Below are 26,712 nucleotides of genomic sequence, written 5' to 3'. Positions count from 1 at the left end.
TCAGCCTTTCCAGGATTCCCCTGGTCTCAGCTTATCATTCTTGCACACATTCAGCAACTTCTCCGGAAAGCAAGGGCACTGTTTTAGCAAATTCATGCTAAGCCTGCCAATTCATCAAACGCTGAATAATGCGGCTGCGAAAACAAACATACATTTTCCACCTGCTACCTGGAAAAACCTCGGGGATTGGAGACTTTCTGCAGGGAAAACGGTTCATGTTGCTACATTTATTGGGCGCGTTGACGGGCGTGAACTTTAAATGAAATAACAAGTCAATGTCAGCCACTTAGTGCTGTCGTTTGGCAATAAATGGTTTCTTAATGGTTAGTCAATTTTCTCACTTCTGCCTGTAGTCTGGTATGAAATGATTAGTGACGCACGGCTGTGTCAGGAGAGGGTGCATCAATCAAGCCGGAGACAAAAGGCTGCTAATGACAGCCGCGACTGAAGAGGCTGGCGCTTGTTAAGTCATTATTTTATCCCGCTCCAATACATATTTTTCCTTCTGCGATTGAGTGTTGCACCCCGTAAATCACCAGTCTGGATCGTGTTTTATCAGCTGTCAAGGGGAAGATGTTGCCAGGAAGTTGCATGTTGGTGCCTCTTTTTTATATTTGCAAAACGCGTGGATCATAGTCCCAAAACAAACTGAGACGAATTGGTGACTCTACATTGCCAGTGAACGCAATTATGCTCAACTAACAACTTGCTCTTGGTGTCCACCTCCTCTTGTCAGTATAAAGTTCGGTTGTTTTAGTAACTAAGTAAATGGATTTGGGTCACGATTGAGCAGCACCAGTGATATTTTCGACGCTAGCTTTTCATGGAAGCTTCACTGTCAAATGAAGTCATTTTGAAATGAAGTATTTGGGTCAAGTTGCAGGGTCAATAAGTTGTCTCACAGTTATGTTGTTGAAGGCATCAGCAAAACAATATGTCTTACTGGAGATTGTGGTTTCATTTGAGAGACCAGCCAGGTTTAATATTTTGTTATGCTAGTCGCTTGAGTTAAATGTGAATTGTTTAATAATAAAAAAAAAATTCAGTAAAAAACAAAACATGGTGAATATGAATGATGGATGTATTTTTGGCTTCATTGCAAATAATTTCCCGTTTAACACAATGTGCACAGCTTGATGGCTAAATAAGCAGTAAAAAGGTAAAAACTGTTTATTAATCTCTCTCAAACTTGGTGGCTGAAGCCTATCCAGGCAAGTCACACACATACACACTGACACCTCTTACTGATACTGACACTAGACTAGGGTCATCAATGAAATGTGGGAGGAAACTGGAGTTGCTAGAGGAAATGAGCACAAGTACAGTGAAAGTAGGTCGTCCGATCAGGCTTCCCTTGCAGTGCGAATAGTCTGACTAATAAGTTTGGATGTGAAGAGAGTGGGTGAGTGGGTGTTTCCAGAGTCTGGCCTCAAACTGCTAAGTCATAGTACAACGTAAGCATTCCATGTCTAAACGCATGAAGGTGGTCTCAGACTGGAGAAGAAGAGACTGTTCTTTGATTGTGAGTGGGGTTCTCACGAGGTAAGGCGAGCGCCAGGAGAAGTTATTCCACACTCATGTGTTAATGTCGTGGGATCCCTCAGTCAGAGCCTGTTAAAAGTTTGGAAGGTCTTACCGAAACAGCTGTCCAAGCCACTTTGCAGCGCCTTTGAGGTTGAGATGAGATAAATAAAACACCCACGTTCTTGCTCTTCTCATTCATCACGTCTTCTGCTGTGTTTCTGCTGCAGATGTTGACGTAACATGCAATGTGTTCCACTCCTCTGACGTCAGGGTGGGCCGCGACGTGAACTGTGAGCCCCACGTATCATGAGAGTTTAACTGCGGAAGACTCCGCTCTCACAACTCACTCTTTGATCAGTGTGGAAAAGTGTAGCCCGAGCCAGTGTGTGGGAACACTTTCACAGAGAACATACCTTGATGGGGAATTGAAACTGACTTGGAAGAGGAATGCGAACCTCCTGGGGTTTAGAACAAAGCGCTTGTGTTAGTAAACAGATGCATAAATTCTGTTCTTCAGTGCCGTGTGTAACAGCTCGCAGACTCGGGCTGCCTGTTTGCTGGTGTATAATTTCTGCGTCCCTCCGGCTTCCTTAGTTATGCATTCCGGAAATGCCATCCAGGAGAAGCATCATTGACCAGTGCGCCAAGGAACGGCTCTGCTCTCGCACTCCTCCTCTGAAAACTAGTGTTGTATGCCTGTTTTCTGTACTGAGACCTGACTCTTCATACTCCGTCCAGCCACTCTCACCTTTTTATTCCTCATTTACTCTGTATATCTTTGCTGTAAATGCAGCCTCAGGGGAGAGAGCAGTTGCATTGTGACTCCTGAAGCGCCAATGGCTTTGGAATGAATGCAGCCCCAAACCCATCATGAGACATTGTACGTCAAATATTTCAATTCTAATCTTACAGATTAGAGCATCAGAGAACAAAGGATGCTGAAATTAACTGTGTACCTCCTTCCTCCTACTGTTATTATTTCTCTGTGAGTGTATTTTCTGATAATGTTCAGCGTAAAATTTCAACCAGGATTACAATTTTTTTGGTATCAAAAAAGGAAAGAAAATGGACAAAAAATGGTGTCTACATACTGTATTCGGTACAAATGTATGGTGTTGAATGGTGAGAAAGGCCAATACAGTATGTATGCTAAATTCGAGCTAGTCCTTTTCTGTCTTTCTATATCTTACTATCCAAAAGCTCATATACTTTGTTACACCAAAACAAATGAAATGACATGGTGGAGTAGTGGCTAGCGCTACACGGTCACAGCAAGGAGCTCGCCGCTTCAGTTCATTGCCTGAATGGGTTTCCTCTGGCCACTGCGTAGTCCTGCCCGTATAATAAAAGCAGTTTGTTTTTAATTTTTAACCTGCTCATAACATCTTAAAAGAAATGCATGTTTCATCCACTCAACTTTATTACTGATATCAAGTGAGAATGTCAACTATTGCACCGGCATTTTGCCTTGAAAAACTTCTGTTTGGCAGAAAAAAAACCTGTCGTAGCTGGTGTGGTTCTTGAACACTTTATGGTTTTTCGGTCGCGGTAAGTACTGTAGTAGCGACTTTCCTGGCACCCACACTGTGTTAATGGAGTAACTGATGATACAGTTGCCGTGTTTTCTGCACCACAAACATCAAATTATCGCAGAGTTTATTTGCTAATTCCACGCACAAGGCTGTCAGCCGAGTTCACTGGATGAAAATGAGGTCACGAACCAGCCGAGCAACTCCAGGCCTCCTCGAGGTACCTTCCTCCTCTCTCATGCAGCGGCGGAAATAATTGCATTGTTTTAATCCTGACTCATCTGGAGTGTTTCCCCGAAGAGACCAAAGCTTCGCCGCGTCTCAACCAATGGGATCGTCTTATCGAGATGTGATCAGATGTGTCAAATCTGATTATGGATTAATCAAATTTGCCCCCTACGTCTTTAAATAGCAGCCCCTCTTTCTAATCCCTCTCTTTGAGCAGTGCGAGCCCTTTTCCAGAGCACTGAAGTGTTGCTCCACCCACGCTTTTCGTTCATAGCCGTGCAGCCGTCACTCCCCCCCTGCTCCCGTGTGGCCTCAATTAAATCAGCTCCACATTGTTCCGTCTCAAATACCCCACAACCTATCAAAAAACAATCCAAATATTAGCAGTATTAAGCTCCTACCACCTGGAAATGCCACATTGTGATGGTGAAATGTCTTATGATGGGAGATAAAGAGCTGTTTCTCTCACTTCTTACTTGGCCATTAAGACAATACAGCAAATTTAAATGGTCTTAATTTCCCACTACTAGCTGCAGCTGGACTTCAGCATCATGGTTGTGTTTTTCTTAGCAGCCAGGAGACACCATGGGGCTGCAGAGTCTCTGCTTTACACAAAAATTGACTACTTTCATTGATGCTTTTCAAAGGTTTCTCTCTTGCCCCTGAATCATTGTTATGGGCAGCATTGAGGATGGTTCTTACCCTTGTATTAAATACAACCGGCTGTGAGTCACAACTTTTCATCAATAAACATTACAAAAAAAACTTGGAGGTCAACAGAGAAAAAAAGAGTACAGTAGAAGCTAAAGGCCTATTTGTGCTCAACGTGAAGTACAAATCCGAGTGCAAACGGAGCCTTCTGTCATTCTGTCCGTATTTCTGTTGCGATATATTTAACGGCCTCACCGTCCTCCTACAACCCTGACTCTGTTTTGCTTTTTTGCAAGAAGCACATATAGTATAAATAGTTCTTATAGTCTTACAGTACTCTACAGTCGCCATGTTGGTTTGGGAGTTTGTCGCTGTCATAAAACTTACAGGTTACAGCCATACCAACGCAAAGAACGCATGAGCGAAGTATGCGATCAGAGACGGTAATAGCATTTGAGAGGGACGGGTACAACTTCGTATGTAAAGGGAGCATAAATGGCCATTAAGAAGAATTGAAACCAAGAGTCACACAGTGGAATGAACGTAGTTCATTGTCTCGCTTCAATAATATTGTGCTCTGTTGAATGCAGGGTTTAGAATTTGATATATTTCTGTGGGTGTATTTTTACAAGTTTGAAAGTCTTACCATTCGACCAGACTTATTTATTTTTTATTTTTTCGGCTACATTTTATCTTTGGATCTTGTCAACAACGGTCTTTGATGGCGGTCTGATGCAGCGCGGACATTTTTGCTGCGTTTGTTCATGACAACCATCTTTCATCTCTGACATTCAGTGGCTGTGTAGAATATTCAACAGCAGAGTTTGGTGTTGAGCTAAAGTTTTTGCTTCTCAGCAAAACAGTTCTCAGTGTCTAACTTCACGCTGCTGATGGCGATATTGTCATGCATCCAGAGCCAAGCTTCCTGTTGGATATGTGAGGAGTGGAACCCATTAAGACAAGCCAGTGTGTTGAAAGTCTTTTAGTGTCAGGTTAGCTGTCTTTGTAGTGACAACTGTGATGATTCCACTGGTGTCATACTGGAGTAACGTGCATATTTCCGTGTGAGGGAATATTACATCTGAACATGAATCATTTACCGGGGCTGTATGGAGATCATAGAGCGACGCGTCCTCCAGGATTGTCACATCTTCCTTATGAAAGCAGTCATCACCTCCTGTGTCTTAATGATAGCGCTGATACGCCACTGTACATGAAAAGAAGTGGGGAGTCAGAGAAAGCCGGAGCAGGCACACATCTACCTAATTAAGTATTTCTGTAGCCAACAGCCCGAGATAATGAAGGAAGCGGGGGTTGGTTGGAGTCACTTTGACAGCCTCTTCTTTTCTCTTTTTTGGTCTTCCAGAAATAGCCCTGTAATAAATGACTGTTGGAAATAATAACAAGTCGGACTCCCAAAGATATTTATGAAGACTCTATCACGCTGAACCCATCCATGACTTTCTCTTTTACCATATACGTTTCTTTATTTAGCATGTTCAGTGGGATTGTGCAGCACGTTTTCTTTACGTAACCAAAATGGAAAAATGTGATTTTAAAAGACACTAAGCCTCCTTCAGGTGATTATATAGCTGCGTCTATATGTTATATGTGGAGGTGGGAAGGATATTGCTGCCAAAATGAGACTAGACATTGTGCCAAGCATCATAAACATTCTTTTCTTTCAATATCAAACAGCCTCACAGCAAAACATGGTGGACGTATGAATCCAGCTGTGGGGCACTCAGTGATTGGAGGGAACCAGTGTCCCTTCTTCATGGTTGTGGGTTCCCTACTGGCACTCCGGTTTCCTCCCACACACCAAAAACATAACAGTTAGTTGAGCAAGTCTTGGTATGTCATTTATGTAATGTTACCTATCTATCTATCTATCTATCTATCTATCTATCTATGTATCTATCTATCTGTCTGTCTGTCTGTCTGTCTATCTATCTATCCATCTATCATCTGACTGTCTGTCTGTCTGTCTGTCTGTCTCTCGGTCTTTCTGTCTGTCTGTCTGTCTATCTATCTATCTATCTATCTATCTGTCTATCTATCTATCTATCTGTCTGTCTGTCCGTCCGTCCGTCCGTCCGTCCGTCCGTCCATCTATCTATCTATCTATCTATCTATCTATCTATCTATCTATCTATCTATCTATCTATCTGTCTGTCTGTCTGTCTGTCTGTCTGTCTGTCTGTCTGTCCATCTATCTATCTATCTATCTATCATCTGTCTGTCTGTCTGTCTGTCTATCTGTCTGTCTGCCTGTCTGTCTGTCTGTCTATCTATCCATCTATCTATCTATCTATCATCTGACTGTCTGTCTGTCTGTCTGTCTGTCTATCTATCTATCTATCTATCATCTATCTATCATCCATCGATCTATCTATCTATCTATCTATCTATCTATCACTAATATGTATGATATATACAACTGAATGACAGAGTGTAACATTTTAATAAGGAAAACAAACTGATAATAACAAAACGTATCTGACAGAATTATTATTTTCTTCCTCTGAATTGAATGGCCTTTGTTGTAGACGTCCTCACAAGGTGACTGATCAAAACACCCCTTTGCATTGTGGGATGAAGTTTTCCCTGACAGTTAGTCAAACACTGTTGGCATCACTGAAGAGTCAGCAGTGGCTGTCAGCACAGTACAAATTGGACATTTGTTACAAAATACTTTTTTGAATTTGAGTTATTGCAGCAATCCCTCAGATGCATCCAAATTCCTGGCTGACGCTGGAGGGGTGAAATATATGAATTTAGTCAGCGTGATCTACAAGCAATATTCTCTCTCTCTCTCTCTTTTTTTTTTAAACAAAGAAACAGCATGTGATTGATATAATAAGGCAGAGAGATGCAGGTTTTGGCTGAATAGATAAAACAAGTCTGGCTGCGCTGAGAGGGCGCCAGGATGAATAATTGTTTGACAGGCCGGATGAAAAAGCTGCGGCGGGTGTTTGGAGCCGTGTGGTAGGAGGCTGAGGAGCGTGATGTGGTGGAGCCCGGCTTTCTGGCCATACATCACGCTAATACAGCAGTAGGACGTAAGCTAGTGCGGCGCTATGCAGAGCAGCCCGGGAATAATGTGCTGCGTTTGCACCCGCTCAATCTGATTGAAACACACAGCTCATGCTGCGCATTTACTCAGCCCTGCATCATTCCAGATTAATACGTTTACTTTTTATCAGTACTTTCTCCGCCATGAAAACTGAAAATAGGGCACACTTCTGCAGCTGGTGGGTGACAAATGGCTACATGTGCCATTTATTTATACTAGAGAGAAACTCATTTAAATTTGGCCGTGGTAGTGTAGGGGCTGACCGATGACGATGATGGTAACAAAAAAACAAAAACAAAAATCACGGTTAAATCATCCATCAACTCATCCGATGTGTTCTGTAAATATTAGTGTGTATTATTTATAAATACACAAGCCAGTTAATGTATGATGATCCGGATGCCCCCTGGACGCCGGGGAAGACCCAGGACTCGCTGGAGAGATCATGTCTCCGGTCTGGCCTGGGAACACCTCGGGATCCCCCGGGAAGAGCTGGAGGAGGTTTGTGTGGTCAGGAAGTTTGGGCTTCCTTGCTCCGAATCCTGCCTCCGCGATTAGACCCCAGATAAGCGGCAGAAGAAGGTGAAGTTAAAGTATGATAACAAAGTTGTTTCTGTAACTTCAAGCCTGTGTCAAAATGGAGCAGAATCTGGATTAATTCACCATCGTCCAACACATTTCATCGCAGGTCTACACCCCAGGTGACCCCTGGTCACACTGATAATGTTAATCCAGCGTCTACAACCTCAGAGAAGCTTTACTGAGCGGCTCCGTCCTAGCTAGCAGAGTGCGGCTAACCACATTTAGCTTTAGTACAGTAGATCCAGCAACAAGTCCTTGGTTAATGATAGCATTCTTGTTTGATTCAGGTTTGAAGATCAAGTTTTCCCACTGATATTAAGCTTTTGTTTTCATGTTTTTCAGTTCTTTGTCATGCCATCTGGAAAAATAGGGTTTCACGCGCCAAACCGAGAGAGCTGTTTATGGTGGTTTGAAGCTGTAAATGTAAACACTAAAGTGCTTATTTAACTTCATACATAACAAACATCCTGTGCCACTTCAGACACCATTTGCCACGCTTGGCATCCACCCGTGGGATAAACCTGTTCACAGATCACAGTGCCACATATTGATACAAGATATTCAAAGTCATATAACTTGACTACAGCTGTTGCATCTAAAGATAACCTTCAGTCCGTGTCTGGTATTGTCGAACTTTAAGGAGGGTGTGCGACAGCAGCTGCGAATGTTAATATCCAACCAAACCGAATTGCAACTTGAAGTCATGCGCTGAGACGCTCGCGCCTGGCGTGGGATCAAAATGTCAGGCCACAGAAGCTTCCGCCAAATCTCCAGAGATTAGCACCAATGTTTACATCGGGCAAATGCTGCGGCTCTTTTCGCTTGACATTCTCATCATGGTGGTGTACAGACCCCAATACTGGGAGGGTCCGAGAAATGTATTTTAATTGTTACTTTAAGATAATGATGACACGATTATTGAAGCTTCCTCAATGCCTGGAATAATTTAACCCTCATTTGGCTGAGCTGAGCTCTACTGTTGACGTGTCTTTGATCAGTGAAGCGAGCGACGAAGCAGTCCTGATGAGAACTGCGAGCCCTCTCTCCCCCTGACATTTACATTATAGGCCTTGTCTTTCTTCATCCCGGGTAATTAGCTCCTTCACTGCTGTGCAGCGGAAATCGTGGCAAAAAAATATCCCCGGGAAAAATGCTGTAACACGGCAGCTCTGCCAGGTAACTTCAGTTGCGATACCAGAAGGGTGATGGCTACTATGGCTATCACTTATAATGCCAATAGTGATGTGTAGTGTAGTAGTGTGTGGGCAACTTTTCTTGGTCTTGAACTCCACCCCCTGCTGACTCTTTCATTAGTGTGGACGCCTGCTGACTTCAGTGCATCGTCTCTCCCCGAACTGAGGAGTGAGGTGCACCTTTTTAGGGGGGAGTATCGCCCAAATATTAGGCTGTGATGCAAAGATGCATTTTCAGTTAGCTAGTTAAATAAAGTTGTCACTAGTGACAGTCTCCAGCTCAGATGTGGGTGAGCCATTGTGTTGGGGAGAAGGCGAACTCGACTTCTTCTGCTAATAAGAATATTTCCACCAGGGAATTAAATATGGATGCAGCCCGCCTTTGAAAAGGGTTCCCTGTGGCGCTTTGAGATGTGGGGGGTCGAAGTTGAAAGATGGGGGTTTAAGAGGTGAACCAATTTGTTGACTCGGTCGCCGTTTTAAATTGTGCCCCGATTTGTTTCTTCTTCTTCATCACGGTTGATGTGCGTGAACTAGTGTGAGGTTTCAAATTGGGGTTTTAAGGGGTATGAGAGGGCCCCTGGGGTGGTGAACTGGTCGTGCGGCGCATCGCGGCGTTTGACAGTGCAGCTGTAATTGCTCCCTGGAGAAAAAGAAGAAGGGGAAGCGTCTTCAAAACGCAGACTTCTGAAAGAAGTTCGCCGCTATCAGGAAAGGAGCGCTACAAAGGGAGGAGTGAAACCTTCGGGGAGTGGCTGTAAGAGGCGTTTTATCATTTCCTGTTAATAACCGTTGGAGATGTTGATGAATTACCTGAGATGTTTGGCTCTTGTCCTTTGGGGCAGCCCAATCCCCCGTCCTCATACTGCCACATCCCAATTCTCTGGGCAATTTTTTCGTCCTGGAAATTTATTTCCCTGTCCTTCAGGTTGATGGTTGTTTAGAGCTGCGCCTGAGTCTTCATGTCCCCCAGGACGTGGGGCTGAGGCCTCCTGTCAGCATGTGGTGCGACGTTCAAAGACCCATCCAGTTGAAAGCTCACTGTAAAGCCAAGTGGTTAAGGTGATTCACATTAGCAGCAATGTCCTCTGCCGTTCTGGGTCATGAGATTGGCTCGGGTCACGGGTGGAGTTTTTTTTTTTTTTTTTTTTTTTTTGGGTGGGGGAGAGAGAGAAGGATTGAGCTTTTGGGGAGAAATCACCCTTTAATAGCTACACTCCCATCTGCTGCTGGGAGATAAGTGCCACGGTGTAGCACCCGTATGGAGCTTTACTGGGCAAAGTTTTATAGAAAAAGTGAGTCATAAGCTTCAATAATTGATCAGAGTGTCCGAAACCATCACTTCTTTTTTGTCTGGATTTAGTGTGTGAAGGGCACAGGCAGATGCAGAACTGTTGCAGAGACACATCTGCTGCTGTGACTTGTGTGTGCTTTATTAAGGTCAGGTGGGTCACAGCAGGAGTGATGGGTGAGTTTATGATGAGTAACCCTTTCACCTTCTGCCTCCTTTACCCATCCATCATTTCATTCTCTGACGATCGTGATGCATCGTTGGACGACCGGCGTCCAGAAATATGATTGTTTAATAATCCGGCTTGCAATTGGCCGACTGTTGCAACCCTGTGTAATGCAGATTAATTTTCACCCTTCACGCTCCACTGCTTTAAGGAAAGCTCTTTTGCTATAAGAAGTAGCTGGAGTCCCCTCGGGTAGGACCCGGTTGTTGACCCGTGATGAACTCCTGACCAGAGCTGCCATGTCCCAGTGACTGGTCGCAGTGACACTTTGAATGGTGAGCGACCAACGCCGACGGAGAGACAGGATGGTGCTTGACACCGTGGAATGTAAATGAGGTGACTGTTAGCATCCCTGTTCAGCGACGGCTTTCTTCATGTTGCTGAAATTGAATTCGGCTTTTTTCAGTGTTGTAGGGCAAAATATACAGTGGGTACTAATCCTCTCTGTGGTCGTGCCGTCCTGCACAGGCAACCACCTCCCCACTTTCACCCTCTTATGCATCTATTCTTCCCTTCCCTCTCCCTCCCTCACCTCCCCTTCTGCAACATTCACGGGGTTTAATGGGAATTATCCACAAATGGAAAGAAATGACACAGCTAGGGTTCACTGGCTTTTTGTCAAACCATATTGGTTCAAGTCAGACAAGGCGAAGCAGCAACTGGGGCACACGTTTCTTCACTCTGCTGAGAGGCCATTTGTTATTTGGGCAACGTAAGCACTGCATTTCCTCTGCTGGTGCTGCAGTTTGCGGTTCTTTCTTGACCTTGAAGAAGGAGAGACATGACCCATTACCGTGTGCGTGAAGACGACTTTGGTTTTCAAAAGAAGTGCTGGTTTAGTTTGAAGCTTAAGAAGCAGTGGATGGCTCCCAATACGGTGGAGGATCTGTAATTTGGCCATGATATGGATTGTCTTCCATCAATGAGCATGTTTTGGAAGCCATTTTTGAAGTCTTGAACTTTTTTTTTGCTATTCGGATTAAACTCTGTTAGCATTGGTTTCGCCTGCAGTTAGCCCCAGTTAGCATCTGTTTGGTAGCACTTGAATTCTGCATTTTTTTTGTCATTTGATCGGCCATAAATTCCCACATTGGCTGCAACTCACAAAGGAACGGGGGGCACTATATTATTTAATACTCGATCTAAACTCGGCTTCACTTGACCACAATCACATACAGTATTTTCCCCCACCCAATATTGTGTTTGGTGTTGTGCGCAGTTATTTAGACGAGCATTCTTGAGTCACAGTCTTTGTCCCTACAACTGTGGCATTGGGAGTTGGATGTCCAAAAACAATGACTGAAATCACCAGTGAATCTGCCCACAAAAAACGTTCCCCACCAATGGCTGGATCAGTAAGGAGTGCTGGGGCTGCAGAGTTGACGTCTTCATGTTTGATTTTTTTTTTCTTTCGTGGATCAAACGCAGTCTAATCTGGGTTAATTTCACACAAGTTTATGCTCATATTTGATAAACTGCAAATGTGCCGAGGGATTTCATCAACATTTCCTTTAAGCTCTAGTCAAGCGAAAGGGCTTGATTTTCCATGCTTCTGTTAGATACGACGGATCTTGTAAATGTAGTTTTCCAAGTGTAAATACTGTGCATTGATAGAACAAGACATGACAATGTCTTTCAGCCAGATCCACTTCATTTATTAGAATTAATTTTTTATTTTTGGATTCAGTCCCAGCTCCCCCTCAGCTGTCGTTCTACTTGAGTGTCCAGAAAGCTTTGACTGTTTTCCCCTCACCTATCTCTTTTGTTTTTACTGGCAACCGAGGCTCCCTCTATTCTCTTCTCAAGTGAAACTCGCTGCTACTTCTGACCTGCCAGCTCCAAATTGGCAACCTGACCTTCCTTGTCTTCCTCGGGGCGTCTGCACAAAGCAATGCCTCGACCAGGAGAGACAAAAATGCAATTAAGAGGTGACATAAACACTCAGCCCTGTTGTAACTGTGCCCTGGAAAAAGGGGGGAGGGAATAGTGACACACTTGCATACATCTGGTCTATTAATTTGAATTTCTAAGTGAAGGCACGTGGGCGAACACAACGGCTGTGGCAAGGTTTTTCTGAATTAGCCTGTGAGGAGAATGATGCCAGCAAATGATGTCTGACACTGATACATTGGTTACATGCTGCAATTGAAATACATAAGTAAACAAACAATACAATGAAATTGTGTGTATTACCCATCATTAGTCATCTTTTTGTTTATTTTTATAATGTAATGTGTGTGTATGTTTTTTAAAATGTATTTATAGTGTGACTTATTACTGTGTGAGACACATTTGTAATACTTATTTTTAAATGTTTCTTCAGTTATTCTGCTTTTTCAAGTTGTACAATTTTCACATTTTTGTTGTTACCAAAGTTATACTCTTTTTGTCACCATTCTTGTTAAATGTATTTATTTATTTTCTAAAATTCCCATTTTTTTGATTCGTTGAACCACTCAGGACGTGGCAAGGACATTTTACAGTTGACCCCTAAGACACATTTAGGGACACTTAAAAACAATATTGATCCTGATGATGGTCTGGATCACTCCCAAAACTGAATCATTTCATCTTTGCCCCACTTCACATATTTCCTGAAAAGTTCTTCCAAATCCGGACATTACTTTTCAAGTTATTTTGAACACGGACAGACAAACCAGCACTGTTGACAAAAATAACTTCTGTGTATTGTGAGCCCTTCCAAGCTGTCCAAAAACAAGGACCGTTTTTCGTAAAGTCAGAGACCAAAACTAAAGCCTGGGTCTTTCGTGAAGGGATATTTACTTATATGTGAATTCAGTTCTGTCTGATGAGTCTTTGTCAAGTTACCGCTTGACAGTTAACAACTAAGCATTGCTTTTGAGACTCTCTTTCTACATCTCAATTCTTTAAGGACTGATGTTCCCATCGCACGTTATAATGCTATTGGGAGAAATAAATAGGAAATATAAGTACTGTGGTCTGGAAAATCGATTCTTTCATCAATACTTGCGGTATAACTAGCCATTAGCAGCGCAGGGGAAAATAAAAGTGTATATATATATATCGGCCGATATATTGGACCTTTTCACACTTATGACTTCAATACAAATGCATCTTGCATTTAATTGGCGGTCATTATCGGCTTAAAAAAAAAAGACTTCTGAAAGAGCGGCTGATACTGTAGCATTTATTCTAGAGAAAAAAGACTCCCATTAAAGCTGTTGCTGGAGGAGTTTAATTGTCAGCCAAGGTGTGTGACATTTGGAGCTGCGGATGAAACGTGGCCCAAAGTCCAAAAGGTTTTGTGAGGGACCTGGTAATTACTGTGGGTATCTGCTGGCTGCAGACTTAATAAGACAACTGATAGAAGGAGAGCGCACACACGTGTACAGGCAGTCGGGACATATTGAAAGTCATAGCCGCCGTTAGATTATTGGTTTGGATATCATTCTGTATTCCAGTTTCATTTAAGGTGTTTTTCAGCCCTGCGAGATAAGTAGGAAACCCCGAATATGCAATAACGCACGGGTTTCAAAGAGGTATTTTTGCTGTACGCTAAATATATTTTGTCCATATTATATATGTTTGGCTACCGTCTTTTCTTAGCAGCCTGTCAAGCCAATAAAAATAGAAAAAGACGGCAGTCATGATGTAGAAAAACATTGACCGTAGTGGTCTCAAATATATGTAAATATTGCTTATATATTATACACAAATCAATAGCCCTTCTGTGACTCAAATTTTCAAAAGCATTTTCCCATGAGACACGAGGCTTGCTCGGATAATTCTGATCAATGCTTCTTCATTTTTCTTCTCATCTTCCTAACATTACTATCCTTGCGTGTATACAGTTGAGGCGCGTTGCCCCGTGCCCCAGTTCAGCTTGACAGAGTCAAAGGGATCCCATTTGCAGCTACTAGCGTAAAGCACTTAAAGGAAATGGATTCTGTAAACTCCAAACTTGTGTTCATCTCCACAGGCTCAGGGGAAAAGCAGGCGAAAACCAGATGCTTAATCCTGCTGGTCGGAATAAAAAAGAAGTCTATCACTTTATAGATTTTTTTTCTTTTTCTCACCTGTGAGAGAAAACGTGAAAAGAGGCGAGGTTTGATGGAGCAGCATAATGAGGCTTCCCTGGCTGATATTAGGAGGTTCATACATCGAGCGCCGGATGGTATCTTCATGTCACGCCGTGATGAATGACTTATGTTGGGACATTTCCACCGGTGGCACGGCGCCTGGTTACGTGGAGTGGATAAAAAACAAAAGAGTGTTTACTTTCAAAACAAAGCTGAGGTGTGAGACCTGAATCACCGGCTCATATTTTACAATTAACTGGGTAAGGATGATATAATGCGCTCCAATATCTGTATTGTAGCTAAGTAATAGAACATCACTCACGCACATCGCCTTCTAATGATAAGTTATGAGCTTGAGTCTTCCATAAATGGTGCAGTGTGGGTGATTTTATGTCCATGACTGGGGCTTCAACAGGGGCTCAGTAAATGATGCTGCTGGGGTTGGCTCCATCGAATGGGGTCATCACTCCTCGGGCAGCCTGATAGGTCATTCATACAGCTCTGCTGTATATGGTGGGAGGGGTTAGGACCCGAACTTCATTTATCACGGCGTGTCTGTTTCAGCCCTATTGGCTTGTGCAGAGACAGACTGCGGCGTTAACACCCTTATTAACCAAGCCGTGTCCTCTAGGTGCTAAAGCGCACAGCGCTAAGTGGAGAGTCCGAACAATGTGCTAATTTGAATTTGTAGGTTTTCCCGATGTTCATTTGCAAGGTGGTGTTGCAGAGCCGCGCCTTGCTCGGGGTAATCATTAGCATGCGAGTGGGGTTTTAGTATGCAGCTCAGGAGAGGCGCTGACTGAGAGAGGTCCTCAGCTTCTGGATCTATTAGCGTCCCAGCCCCGCGGCCGCTCATCCCGCCCTTTACTGAGACAACACTTCAGTGAGCACTTTCTCAAAGCCTGGCCATTCCTCTGCTGCAGATGCTTCTCCTCTCCGAATGCTCTGGCTTAGGCCGAGAAATATGACACCAGAGGACACCCACAGTCTTCTCATGCCCGTGCGCTTCTCTACCCCGCTCACGATCTCACATCCAATTTTCCCCTGGCCATGTGACACACACACACACACCCTTAAGACGCGGCAAGATCTTCCAAATACCCTGTAAACACGTGTTTGTGTGGTGGGTTTCTGCAGGCGCGTGTTATTGATCAGAGTCCCGTCTCCGGGCTCCTGCTGTTATCGCTGCAACGTGAAGCGAGAGGTCAGTTCAAAGCGCTAAGACCTTAAGAGCAATGTGTGTGTTTGTCTGAGTGTGTGTGTGTGTGTGTGTGTGATCAAACCGGGATTAGAGGAAGCACAGCGTGCTGTGGGTGAGTGAGTATTTATACGCATTCATGTTGTGTAGCAGGTTACACGCTTAAGCAGCTGTAATTAGGTTGCAAGCCAACGGCCTCAGTGAAATATTCAGCAAGTCGTGTGCAATGTTTTTACACGTGTTGTGCATGTGATCCCTGTAATTCTTCACCTTAAATATCCTGTGCTATGAATGTATGTGCTGCTCGGCTGCTTTGGGGACACGTAACCGAGGTGTCCTCCGCTCTTGAGCTTGGACTGGCTCCAGTGTTCGCTGGCCTTGATCCGAGGGTGAAGTTGATCCTTTAGGCGTTTGTCCAATTTGAAAACTTTTTCTTTGTCTAGTCTCCATCTTTGGACACTAATGAAGGGCTCTAAAGTTTCTGTGTGTGGGAGCGATGGATGATGTGCCACACCTCTCGCCTGCGCCCATGTCGATGGAATAAGCTGTAGGATATAGAGATGAGTGAATGCTGTCTTACGATGAAAACAATGTTCCAAAGCAGCGGATACTGCGGAACCTTCCGCCAGATGGCAGACAGGAGAACAGTCCATGGTGCGGGTGGGTGGGGTCCGAGAGAGTAGACACAGGTTTCACATATTAACCGATAACTATCGTGTTATTACCTGTGATATTTAGGGTCAAGTTTGAGGAGATTGTTAGAAGAGGAAGTGGTCATTCAATTGTTTTTGATTCATGTTGTTTGACTGTATTTGGAAGCTGAGTGAGTGTGGATGAGGCTTGAGTAGATGAGGTGTCAGCCCTGTTATTCTTCAGTATTGTTCCTCCATAACTCATTCTGATGTTCTTCCCTCCATTACGGTCAAAATACTTCTGTTTCTCGTCGTACTGCTTCAGCAATAGCTATAATGGATAACCTCTACCTTCTCTTTTAAGTTTGTGAAATGGAATTTTGGGTCAATAAAGTCGCGTATCTTGCTTTTAAAATGCTTTTTGTTCTTCTCACTGTGCAATGAAGTGTCGTTGACTTTCACCTTTCTGTGGCATCGTGCTGTGTGTATCGTTCACTCCAGTTTGCTCTGAATCTCTCCTGCTTCTTTCTTCTCGCTGGCATTGCCATCTCTGACAAAGTGTGTTTCTGAATACATACATGATCCTCTTATGCTTGTTTTATCTGCCGATCCATTCATAAAAACGCATGATCCTGATCCAAACTGTGGATACAAGTGGACGGCTGATGTTGATCAAACGTCTATATTTTGTGTACGTCCGTCTTTGAGTGGGGAAAATGCGTTGTGCTTTGACTGCCAGCTGGGTGCAGCAGCTCCCATTGATCGCTGGCATCCACGGAATGACTCATCGCTCTGAGGGGTTTTTATATGGCTTGTTCGTTTTCTGCAGTCGGATTCCTTTTATGTTCAGAAACATCTGTTGGAGGAAAAAGCCCATTTCTACGTTTGATCGTATCAACTGGCCACAGGTGATAAGAGAACCTGTTCGCTCCATCATATTACAGCACGGGTCATCAAATTACACAGCACACGGTGAACCAGGACGATACGGGAGCCTGGAAAATATGGCTAACCCGATTAGGAGGCAGACACAATTAATGATGCGCGGTGATAGCCAACTAACGCTGAGGTAACTCCTGGCTTAATGAGCTTACACAGAACGCGCAGATGTATTATAAAACCAATCTGTATTATCTGAGCGGGGCACCGCCTTGTCCATTATTGGAAGTGATAGTCAGGATCAGGAGTCTTTTTGGCACTGTTCGGGAGCAGTAAAAGGAAATCCACGCTGACTCAGTGTCCAGAAACCAGGCTTTCAATACTATCTGGAAAGATCATATTGTCACAGGAAATTGGAAAAAAGAGATTTACTTGAACCTGCAGGTGATATCTAAGAGGGAACCTAACTCCCAAGAATGAAACAAACAAAAAAAGAAGAGACTTTTTTTAATCATAAAGTGGTGATAAATTAAAATTCTAATGAAGAGAAAACTTTTTAAAAAAGTGACTAAAAAGTTTGTATCCTTCAACACTGCCAGGAATTATGAATAAATGATGACACACAGCTTTGCACGCCGAAACTCTCTTTTGGAGCTTGTCGATGTTTGTTTGAGTGGCTGCTGTTTCCCACGTGAAATCGATGCATCTCTCTCTGGATAATATTTCCCCAGTCGGGCTTAACTGTGTGTGTGATTGATCGATTATTTCTAAAGGACGCTGCTTTCATTTACTGAGAAAAATCCAGCTCTGCTCTCCATAATCTTTTTCTTCTCTTTATGTTTTCACCAGCCGGGCGATGTGCTGGAGCGTGTCATATATATGATAAGTAGAGACGCCTTGCCGCTCATCATCCAGTTAAATTGGTGCGGCATGGCGTTCATATTGCGCCGGTTATTGGGTTTATAAATACGTTGACCTCGCGACGTGAATGTTGTGGATTAAAGTGAATTTATCTCTGGGGAAATCCCTGGCGTTGCAGCCTGGTCTCGCAACTGTCCGGTGTGCTGCTGGTGCTCTGGGAGGAAAATGGAGGAAATCAGAAGAAATAGGTCACATGTGATAGTGAGGCTGGTTGGACTCCTGTACAGTGGACGAGGGTGGAATAACAAGAGGCATCTCTGTCTCCGTGGTGCACTAACCTTTACCTCTCAGCTCGGCCCTCTTCCTCTCCTTCTCCACCGCCTCCTAAATACACATCTAACCCTGTGGGTTTCTTCACCAGTGTCTTTGCTCACCCTTCTCTTTTCTCTCTCCAGTCCGCGCAGCTTCTCGCCGCCCTGTCTCTGATTTGGCTGGCCTTTACTCAATCATGCATGACTCCTTACCAGCAGAATCAAACGTCAGGGCTCCTGTCTTGCTTTTCATTAGAGCTCCTCCATGAAGGCTGACTTGGAGTCGTTTGAAGTGTTGCGGGGCAGCTCTGGAGAAGCCACACTGCCAGGCCAGCTGCTGCTGACTCTTGTTTGATGAATCAACTTCCCGCCATGCCCAGAGCACCCTAATGAACCCGGTACCAGAGCTGACACTGACAAGCAGCTGGGCCTACTGTTTGGCTCTGTGAGAGATGTAATGGCTTTGTGGACTTTGCCTTCCGACTCAGTAAGAAATAAGAGTCAACCTGTCCTCACAGAGGACTGCGGCACTCACCAGCAGTTGTATTTGGAAGTGGACATTTTAACTTTTAAATCTTCCCAGTTGAGGTAGTTTACCCATTTTTTTTTTTTTTTGCAAATCCAGACTTACCTGGTTGCATGAAGCTACTTGGTTGGACAAAAACATGGAGCGTTCAGAGAGCCACTTTAATCACACCACATGACTCAGTTTCTCTGCCAGTTCTTGTTAGAACAGCCACTTTAACCTGTGACTTCATCTTGTTAATTCTGATCAATTAATCCCAGAAAAAAAGGAATCGCTCCAAATAATTCAGATGAATCACGTAAAAAGTTTCCTTTTTCAACCTGTCAATTCTATTGTGACGTCATAACCAAAACATCCATGATGAAGGAGACAAAATTAGATTGTGCCAATGGATGGAAAGACTCAAATTCACTCGATACTTTGTGTACAGTGTTGTTTATACACACCTGCTCCATCACCGTCATCCTGCGGTTTTATCAAACCATCGTGAGCGCCACCTGCCTAATGGCTGGATGGCTGCGCTTGGATTCCCGCTTTAAGAAAAAGGCTATCGGCCAGTGTTGGCTAAGAGGGCGTTTGTCGACCACGCTCGAGTTCTCTGTCAAAGCCAATTAAGCGAGCACAAATAAAGATAGAGCGTGTGGTGCCACTGGCCTGGAGTGATCAGCGCAAGGTAGCAACTTCTGCCATCTCTGCCTACAGTACGTATCGACTCAAGATGACTTCTGGGATTGCTAGCAATGATCGGAATACTGAAGAACACTTCAGCTTTTAGCTTCCATCAGGTATAGTTTTAAATGGAGACCACAAGCACCGTATTTGGTAAATACCTCTCTATTTACGGGAAAGTTGCAGCTGTTCGCTTCACCACAGCTCCAAGGTTTCAGGAGATGTCGGCCCTGTAGTGACACTCAAGCCGTTTATGGATGTTACGTTGGAATGGTGGCCTACAGCTAGCTTCATTCAACATCTGGCCTTGATGGATTTAATCTGGTGTTGGTAATTAATGCTTACTTTCATTGCGAGTCCACCCTGGTGACTACGGAGGTTTGTCTGATTCCCAGCCTCAGAAATCTGTTTAGCAAGGCTGACCTGCCGTTTCGCATCTCCAGACTTCCAAGTCGCTAATAAAAATGCAAGTATGCTCGCTGCGCTGATGTGACAAATGGAGCTATAAATCATAGCGGTGGGGTGTGACACGGCTTTTCTGACTCTGCTGATCGCAATGTGCTATAGGCGCGTTGTTTGTTGTTTGATCTGCTGGTTTATCACTTTCACGCTGCTCCATTTCCTTCCTTAAATCACGTCTCTTACCGGACGTCCTCGGAGCAGAAAGAAAATTGAATTCCCTCTGCCAGGCGTTGACAGGCATGACCCCACAGCTTGTCTCTATTGTTCTCTTACATCTGTTTGTGACAAATCTAATAGCTAATATCACGCGGCGCCTCTGTTGTCTCTTACGAGGGATGCTAGCTCTGACCTTTACCGAGCCTCGCGTTTTCTTCCCGCACGTTACACGACGGTCACCTTTCCGAACTAGAAACCCGGAGCGCTTCCAGGCTGGGTTTCACCTGGGTAGTCGAATTGCCTGTAGTCCTCAACCACAATTGCGGCACTTACCTGGCGCCCATTGACACCACTCACTAAATAATGAAACATTTACCCTTTAATCGCCAGCTCCACAAAGAATGATCAGTTTAATTTGCCCTCATTAAAGCCGTCTAATCTAATGGGCTAATTAAGGGCTTTGAATGGAACAGCAATCACCAGAGTCCACGACGCCTCGCGGGAGGAATACATCAAAGGATCATAAATATTTGATTGCGTCTACCTACACGCAGATTGTACGGTTCCTCCTTTCCACTTGCATAAGTGCTTAACATGCACCTTTGAGGTGGCTTAAGTTGTCAGCACAGGGTCTCAGTGGACTCAGTGGAAAAGTCAGCCTGCATTGATTTTGCCTGAATAACAGCCCCACATCATGTTCCCTCTGTCAGGAATATTGCTTAGAACCCGCTTTCAAACTTGATTTAGAGTCTTTTCGCCTCAATCTGGAGGCCATAGATAAGCAGCTGCGTCAGGATGGGCTCACTTGGACCCGGGGGTCAGATGGGGTGTACACTTGGCTCAAGGTGAGGGGTGCAATGACCCCCGACAACACCCAGTAATGACTGACCTCAGACCTCGGCAGTCTGTTGGGATCAAATCTGTGCTTCAAATGAAGACAAATAGACTCGCGAATCTGGCCTCTGACAAAAATTTAATTTGGCTCGGGGCCCATTGTTCCCTCCTGCTCGCCGAGTTTCTTTGTTAAAGGGCAAAAACACAAATTTTTCAAGCCCTGTGAATAGAAGTGTCACCTAGAAAGAGTAATGTTTACGACACGTAGCGAATGACAGCATCTAAAACCCATGACATTTTTAGGTCAGATTGGCAACAACGTTGACACTCCTGCACTAAAGGGCTAAGAAACAGAGGTATGAAAAGCAATGTTCTCTTTGTTCCTCTCCGACCATTAGTGGTAGTCGCATCTTTGGGTCCCATCCCGTGCAAAGCTGATCCTGACTAATATGTATTTGAGGTGGATGCGAATGTTTCTTGGGGAGATATTGATGTATTTTTATTCAGCTTATACTTGTGTCTATGGAGTGTATCTGCAACCTGCTGGAGCGATTTGATGGTCTGATTTCTGTCCCATTATGATGCTGGCAGGGGTCCCGTTCAGAACCAACAGCCCGGTGGGAGATCAGAAGTCATCTGCAGTGGGTGGATCTTTCACACACCACAGCAGCGATGGGTGTGTCCCCCCTCTGAATGTAGCTTACGTGGCTTCTATCGATTTCCACATTGGAGAGGATCTCTATTACTGCTGCTGATAACCGATCGGAGCACAGCAGCCGCAGCAGACCACAGGCTACTGGAGCCCAGCTGGAGCCGATGGTTCAATGGTAGTGCATGTTTTATTGGGGCGCAAAACCGTTTGTTGGAGTAGCCATCCATTCTTTTATCTTTTTATCTTCTTTTATATAACAGTTTAGAATACATTGTGGCTACCAACCCTTTGACTGTGATTTTTGCTTATGAGAAGAAAGGACACACCCTTTGAATGTATCATTTCCTCTTATATGTTAGTAAGTTGTCCTAACTAAAACAGAGGTACTGTAATTTCTGGACTGTAAGCCACTAATATATGGATATAACAGGCTGAAGAGCATCATGCTGCCAAAATATTGAGCCTTGTCACATCGAACTGATGAAATCACAGGCGTTTTATTTACCTTAAAATGCGCTGATCTCGTATCGGAACTTCAGACATGCGGCCGAAAACAGCGCATTTTGAGCGCTTTAATGTAAATAAACGATGTGAGGACATCATGAGTCAAGTTCAGAACATTGCCCAGTTTATTTGAAGAGCTAGTCTCCATGCTGTACCCCATTTTCAAAACTAGTTTAAAAGTGAATCTCCTGCATTTTTAAGCCGGGTCCACCACTGACCCTTCACCAGCGGCTTATAGACCAGTGCAGCTTACGTATGAACCAGATCCGTTTACCTTCTAAAATCTAGTAGACGCAACTAATATTCCTGCGCGCTCTGAATTTAGGGTACATTTAGCCGGAAAATCTGGAAGCTCAGTCACAACAATATGCCTCCGACAATTTCAAGTTGTCGCAAAAAAGTTTCATGTATCACTCCGACAGCGTCACTGTGATAGATGTGGTCATTGTTGTTTAACTTCTGCTTTACCACATAAAAGAGAAACTTTTTGGGGCCTTTCTTTATTCTTTTTAAGTATAAAGGCATGAATATTTAAAGTAGCTATAAAATATTAAGGTTCTGGAGAGCAGACGTTCTTTTATGCGCTACAGTTATTCCATCCACTGAAGGCCTTGTTTCGCTTTCACACACACTTACACACCCACACACACCACAATCATAGAGACGTGCCCAAAAGCACCTAAAAATCTAACCAGGGTAAAGAAAATAAAAAAAACATGGCGCTTCTCGATTCGATCCACTCTTCTGTTGCATCAGCAGCTGCATTACTGTAAGTAGTGGAAAGCAAATGTGCAGGGAGCATCCATAAGTTGCGCTTAATAGACTTTCAGGGAAAAAAGGCAGTTGCGTATATAGTTATGCTCTGCATAAAGCCCTGTTCCGCAGGGCTTAGAAAAACTTCACAAATGAGCACACTGTCCACATTTCAGCCTCAACGCTTTACTTAATAATGTATGTTGTTGTGCTGCACAAAAACACTGTGCTGTGAATTACTTCTGCATTAAAGTGATATTCATGTGTACCATGACCATTGAGATGTATCCAGTTAATGCTTTGGCAACACATGCAATGAGTGAAAATGGATTGCTGCATTACATTGTACCTCAATTTATTTCTGTTGTCTCAATGGATAAACAGACTTCAGTGCTTGATGTTGTTGCTGTTGTCATTTTCAATCAAAATGTTTGGTAATATTGTTGATCTCAACAGCATCACTTGTTGATATGGTTAAATATTGGGGTGTATTTAGCGCGTTTACGTATATCGCTCAAGTCTTAAGACCCATTTACGATCAACGCTATGTATGGATCCAGATACGGATGGATTTCCATTTCATCCAGATTTCTGTATGTTTCCACAAAGCTGACGGATATGGATCATGGGGCAGTGTCACTACCCCGATATAGCTCTTATGAGACATTACAATGGCAGAAATTCTCCGCCCTCCAATTGCGATATATTTAACAGCCTTACCGACCACCACCTCCTACAGTGCTGCCTCCGTTTTTGTCTTTTGTGGCACGTTCGCTTTTGAGGCACGTTATCAAAACTTCTCCTACAGTCACCAGGTTTGTTCTGTAGTTTGTTGTTATCATATATCATTGACTCTGGGCTGCGCCTCCTGGTGGATACATTGGTGAACAGCAATGCCAACGTACTGAACACATCGAGGCATGTAAAGTTTGAAATGGGCCTTAAAGGTGATTTACTGATCTCACCTGCTGTGATCACGGGAGCCAAAAACATGAATCAACAAAAGCAATTCTCAATGTTAACATATTGAGAATTGTTAACATATATATATATATATATATATATATATATATATATATATATATATATATATATATATATATATATATTTATGTATATATATGTATATATATATATATATATATATATATATATATATATATATATACAGAGAGAGAGAGAGAGAGAGAGAGAGATAGAGATAGATAGATATTTTGTTTTTTTGTCAACTTGTATAGCTATTCAAGGAAATAATTCTTACTTAGATTTGCATGGTAACAATGGTGCTACAGACCAAATGAAAGAGCGTTACACAACTGCACTGTTTCTTATACTACATTTAGCCTTGCTGAGATGGAGACAGTAAATTACTTTTATTTCGCACTCTGATGCTCTTCTTCAAAACACCTTCCTTTTAATGTCTCCCGACTTGTTTTGTCTCTGTTTTATTTATTTATTTTTTCACAATAAAGTTGTGTCTTCAATTAAAATGTGCCGCTGTCTTATCAAAAGTCCCTGGTAATAAGCGCATAAAAGTGAGCCGGTGCTGCCGACTTTATTTGCAATTTCACAGCCGGTCTCTTGATATTTCAGCTGCGGCTTCGTCCTCCCCTGAACCCCTCGGCGCTCGTCCTCTGGAGCATTATACAGGTTTTTCACTTAAACACAGCACTTTCACAGTCTCCAGGCTCTCAACTGTATCGCTGTCGGTATCGTCCTGAATTAGTATTCATGCGGCGTCATTTAAATTCAAGGAAGCTGTTGTGTGAGAAAGACTGGATGAATTGACTTGTAGGATTATGCAAAGGCGGAGGTTATATGTGTGTGTCGGTGCGCCGTCGTGTTTTGAAGACAGTGGGAGATTAATGAAAGGAAAAAAATCCTATAAGGCTGTACGGCACATTGATTCTGTCATTTCTGCAGCGGCTCTTTCATTTATCCATTTATTCCCCTGCTTGCAATAATTTAACACAACCCACCGGAAAAGAGGGGAGTCTGTCAACGGCAACTCAGAATCATATTTTGTTTGAAGCGTGTGCTGGCTTTCCGTTCATGCCCCACCTTCATCTGCTTTCTTGGGTTGCTTCAGCCGGGCCGAGCCACTTGAGAGTAAAAAGCCAGATCTCTTGGAGAGTCGTCATATTGCAGGCCAAATCTAATCAAAGGGAGAAGTGCTTTTAAATGTCTTTTGTTCCCCGGGGCTAAACGTTTGTGGGCCTCTGTGCTCTCGCCTGCGTGTCCTGCCCAAACCGCGCCGCCGCTAGATGCAATTAATATTGAGCGGATACCGGGGCAGCCTGCGCTCGGCTGGTATAATAACAGTGTTACAACAAAGGTTAATGCTTTGGATCTAATCGCTGTCCTTGTCATTTCCAATGCAGTCACGACGGCGGTGCAGGGATGTAGATGTTTAGAGGGGGGTCAGGAGGTCCCGGGGAGAGACGGGTGAAGGGGCTGGAAAAATTAATTACTGGTCTCTATAAATTCCATGTCATGTCTCATTTTACTTAATTCTCCATCCCGGACTGAAGAGCTTAGGAAGACTAATGAAAAGGCTGATGGCAAATTAGCCCTGGTGACACTTTTGGAGCTGAGAGCGAAGAGAGCGTCTCGGCCAGATGGCAGGGTGGACTGATGCGGCTGTACAAAACAAGCGTCGGCGGAAAGGTTAACACCCTTGACACTTCAAATGTTGTATAGCGCTTGCTACTTTGCGCGCACACAGCTTATCCCTCATGCTTTGCTGCTTTAATTGTGTGCCCAGATATGACTTTTCTCTGTCTGCTTTCGGGGGATTTGGTGATTTGGCTGCTAAATAATGAGCCGCCTCTAGTTCTGTCTCTGACTGGACTCCAGTCAGGTTTAACAACTCAATAGGATTTAAAGTCTGATCAGTCCTTAGAGACAAGTACTGCGAGACGCAAAACTTTCTGGAGTGAAGTATTGCCTCCCCTCATTCCAGACACCGCGGCAACATTGGATAAGAAGGACGACGTCTGCGTGAGCTTTTTCCAAGGCGTTGGAGAATGTTGCAATTTGTCAACATGGAGTTTGAGTCATTTGTGCCGAGTTGCTGTGCGCCAAACAAGGCAGCTTGGGGAGTAATTGACGAACATACGTTCTTAATTTGTGTCGTCTTGAGGATCATTTGTTCGCTTGATGGCAGAATCTGAAGCAGAAATATGAGAAGAAGCGACTCTTTCTACTCCTGTTATTATTTTACACGCTCTCACTGACAAAGGGAATGAACAGACTTTTATTATCTACTATTTATGGGTGTTATTTCTTATTGAGCTGCAGCCCGACTCGAGAAGCGCGCGCGCCTTTTTTCTCGCTCCTTATAGTTTCTGCAACGAAGCCAAAAAGAAGTCCCAGTGCAGTACTTGTGTGCCGTTGACTCCCTGAGCAAACAGCCGAAAATATTGAGGAGTAAAACAATACTTGTTCCTGCAGATGGCATACAGCCAGAGAGTAACCTGCTTTTATGTAAAACTTATAATCCAATTAACAAATACAAAACACCCAGTGATTGCTCTATTATTGGAAGACAAAGCAGAGAGGTGCCATGTTCTCGAGACTGCTCATGTGGAAAGAAGGCAAATGGCGTGAAATGAGTGTGTCTGGAAATGTGTTTGTTTGATGCCTCGCGCTGTCCCCAGGCTGATGTGCCTCTCCCTCTTTTTTTGCTAGGCATACTTCCGACAGGGTGTTGCCCTTCAGTACCTTGGTCGTCATGCCGACGCACTGGCCGCCTTCGCCTCCGGGCTGGCCCAAGACCCAAAGAGCTTGCAGCTGCTGGTGGGGATGATAGAGGCCGCCATGAAATCTCCTCTGCGAGGTAAGCAACGCAGTCGCTGCCTTCATGTTTCGTCTGACACACAGATCTTGAGGTAACACTTTGAGACGCATATTTT

At 43.8% G+C, this 26,712-nt stretch overlaps 1 protein-coding gene across 3 annotated transcripts in view; it reads left to right on the top strand.

Moving 5' to 3' along the window:
• The window catches only part of ttc28 (tetratricopeptide repeat domain 28), a 222,976-nt gene that overhangs the window by 112,373 nt on the left and 83,891 nt on the right, over positions 1 to 26,712 (top strand). For all 3 annotated transcript variants that reach the window (XM_053870004.1, XM_053870003.1, XM_053870005.1), the window contains one exon: positions 26,489 to 26,636. In XM_053870004.1, coding sequence (XP_053725979.1) covers positions 26,489 to 26,636 — 148 coding nt within the window. The remainder of the gene's footprint in view (positions 1 to 26,488; positions 26,637 to 26,712) is intronic.

The sequence above is a fragment of the Synchiropus splendidus genome, chromosome 7 (assembly GCF_027744825.2).
Source record: "Synchiropus splendidus isolate RoL2022-P1 chromosome 7, RoL_Sspl_1.0, whole genome shotgun sequence".
NCBI lineage: Eukaryota > Metazoa > Chordata > Actinopteri > Syngnathiformes > Callionymidae > Synchiropus > Synchiropus splendidus.
The sequence above is the reverse complement of the archived record's forward strand: the minus strand, read 5'-3'. Positions and strand labels throughout refer to the sequence as shown.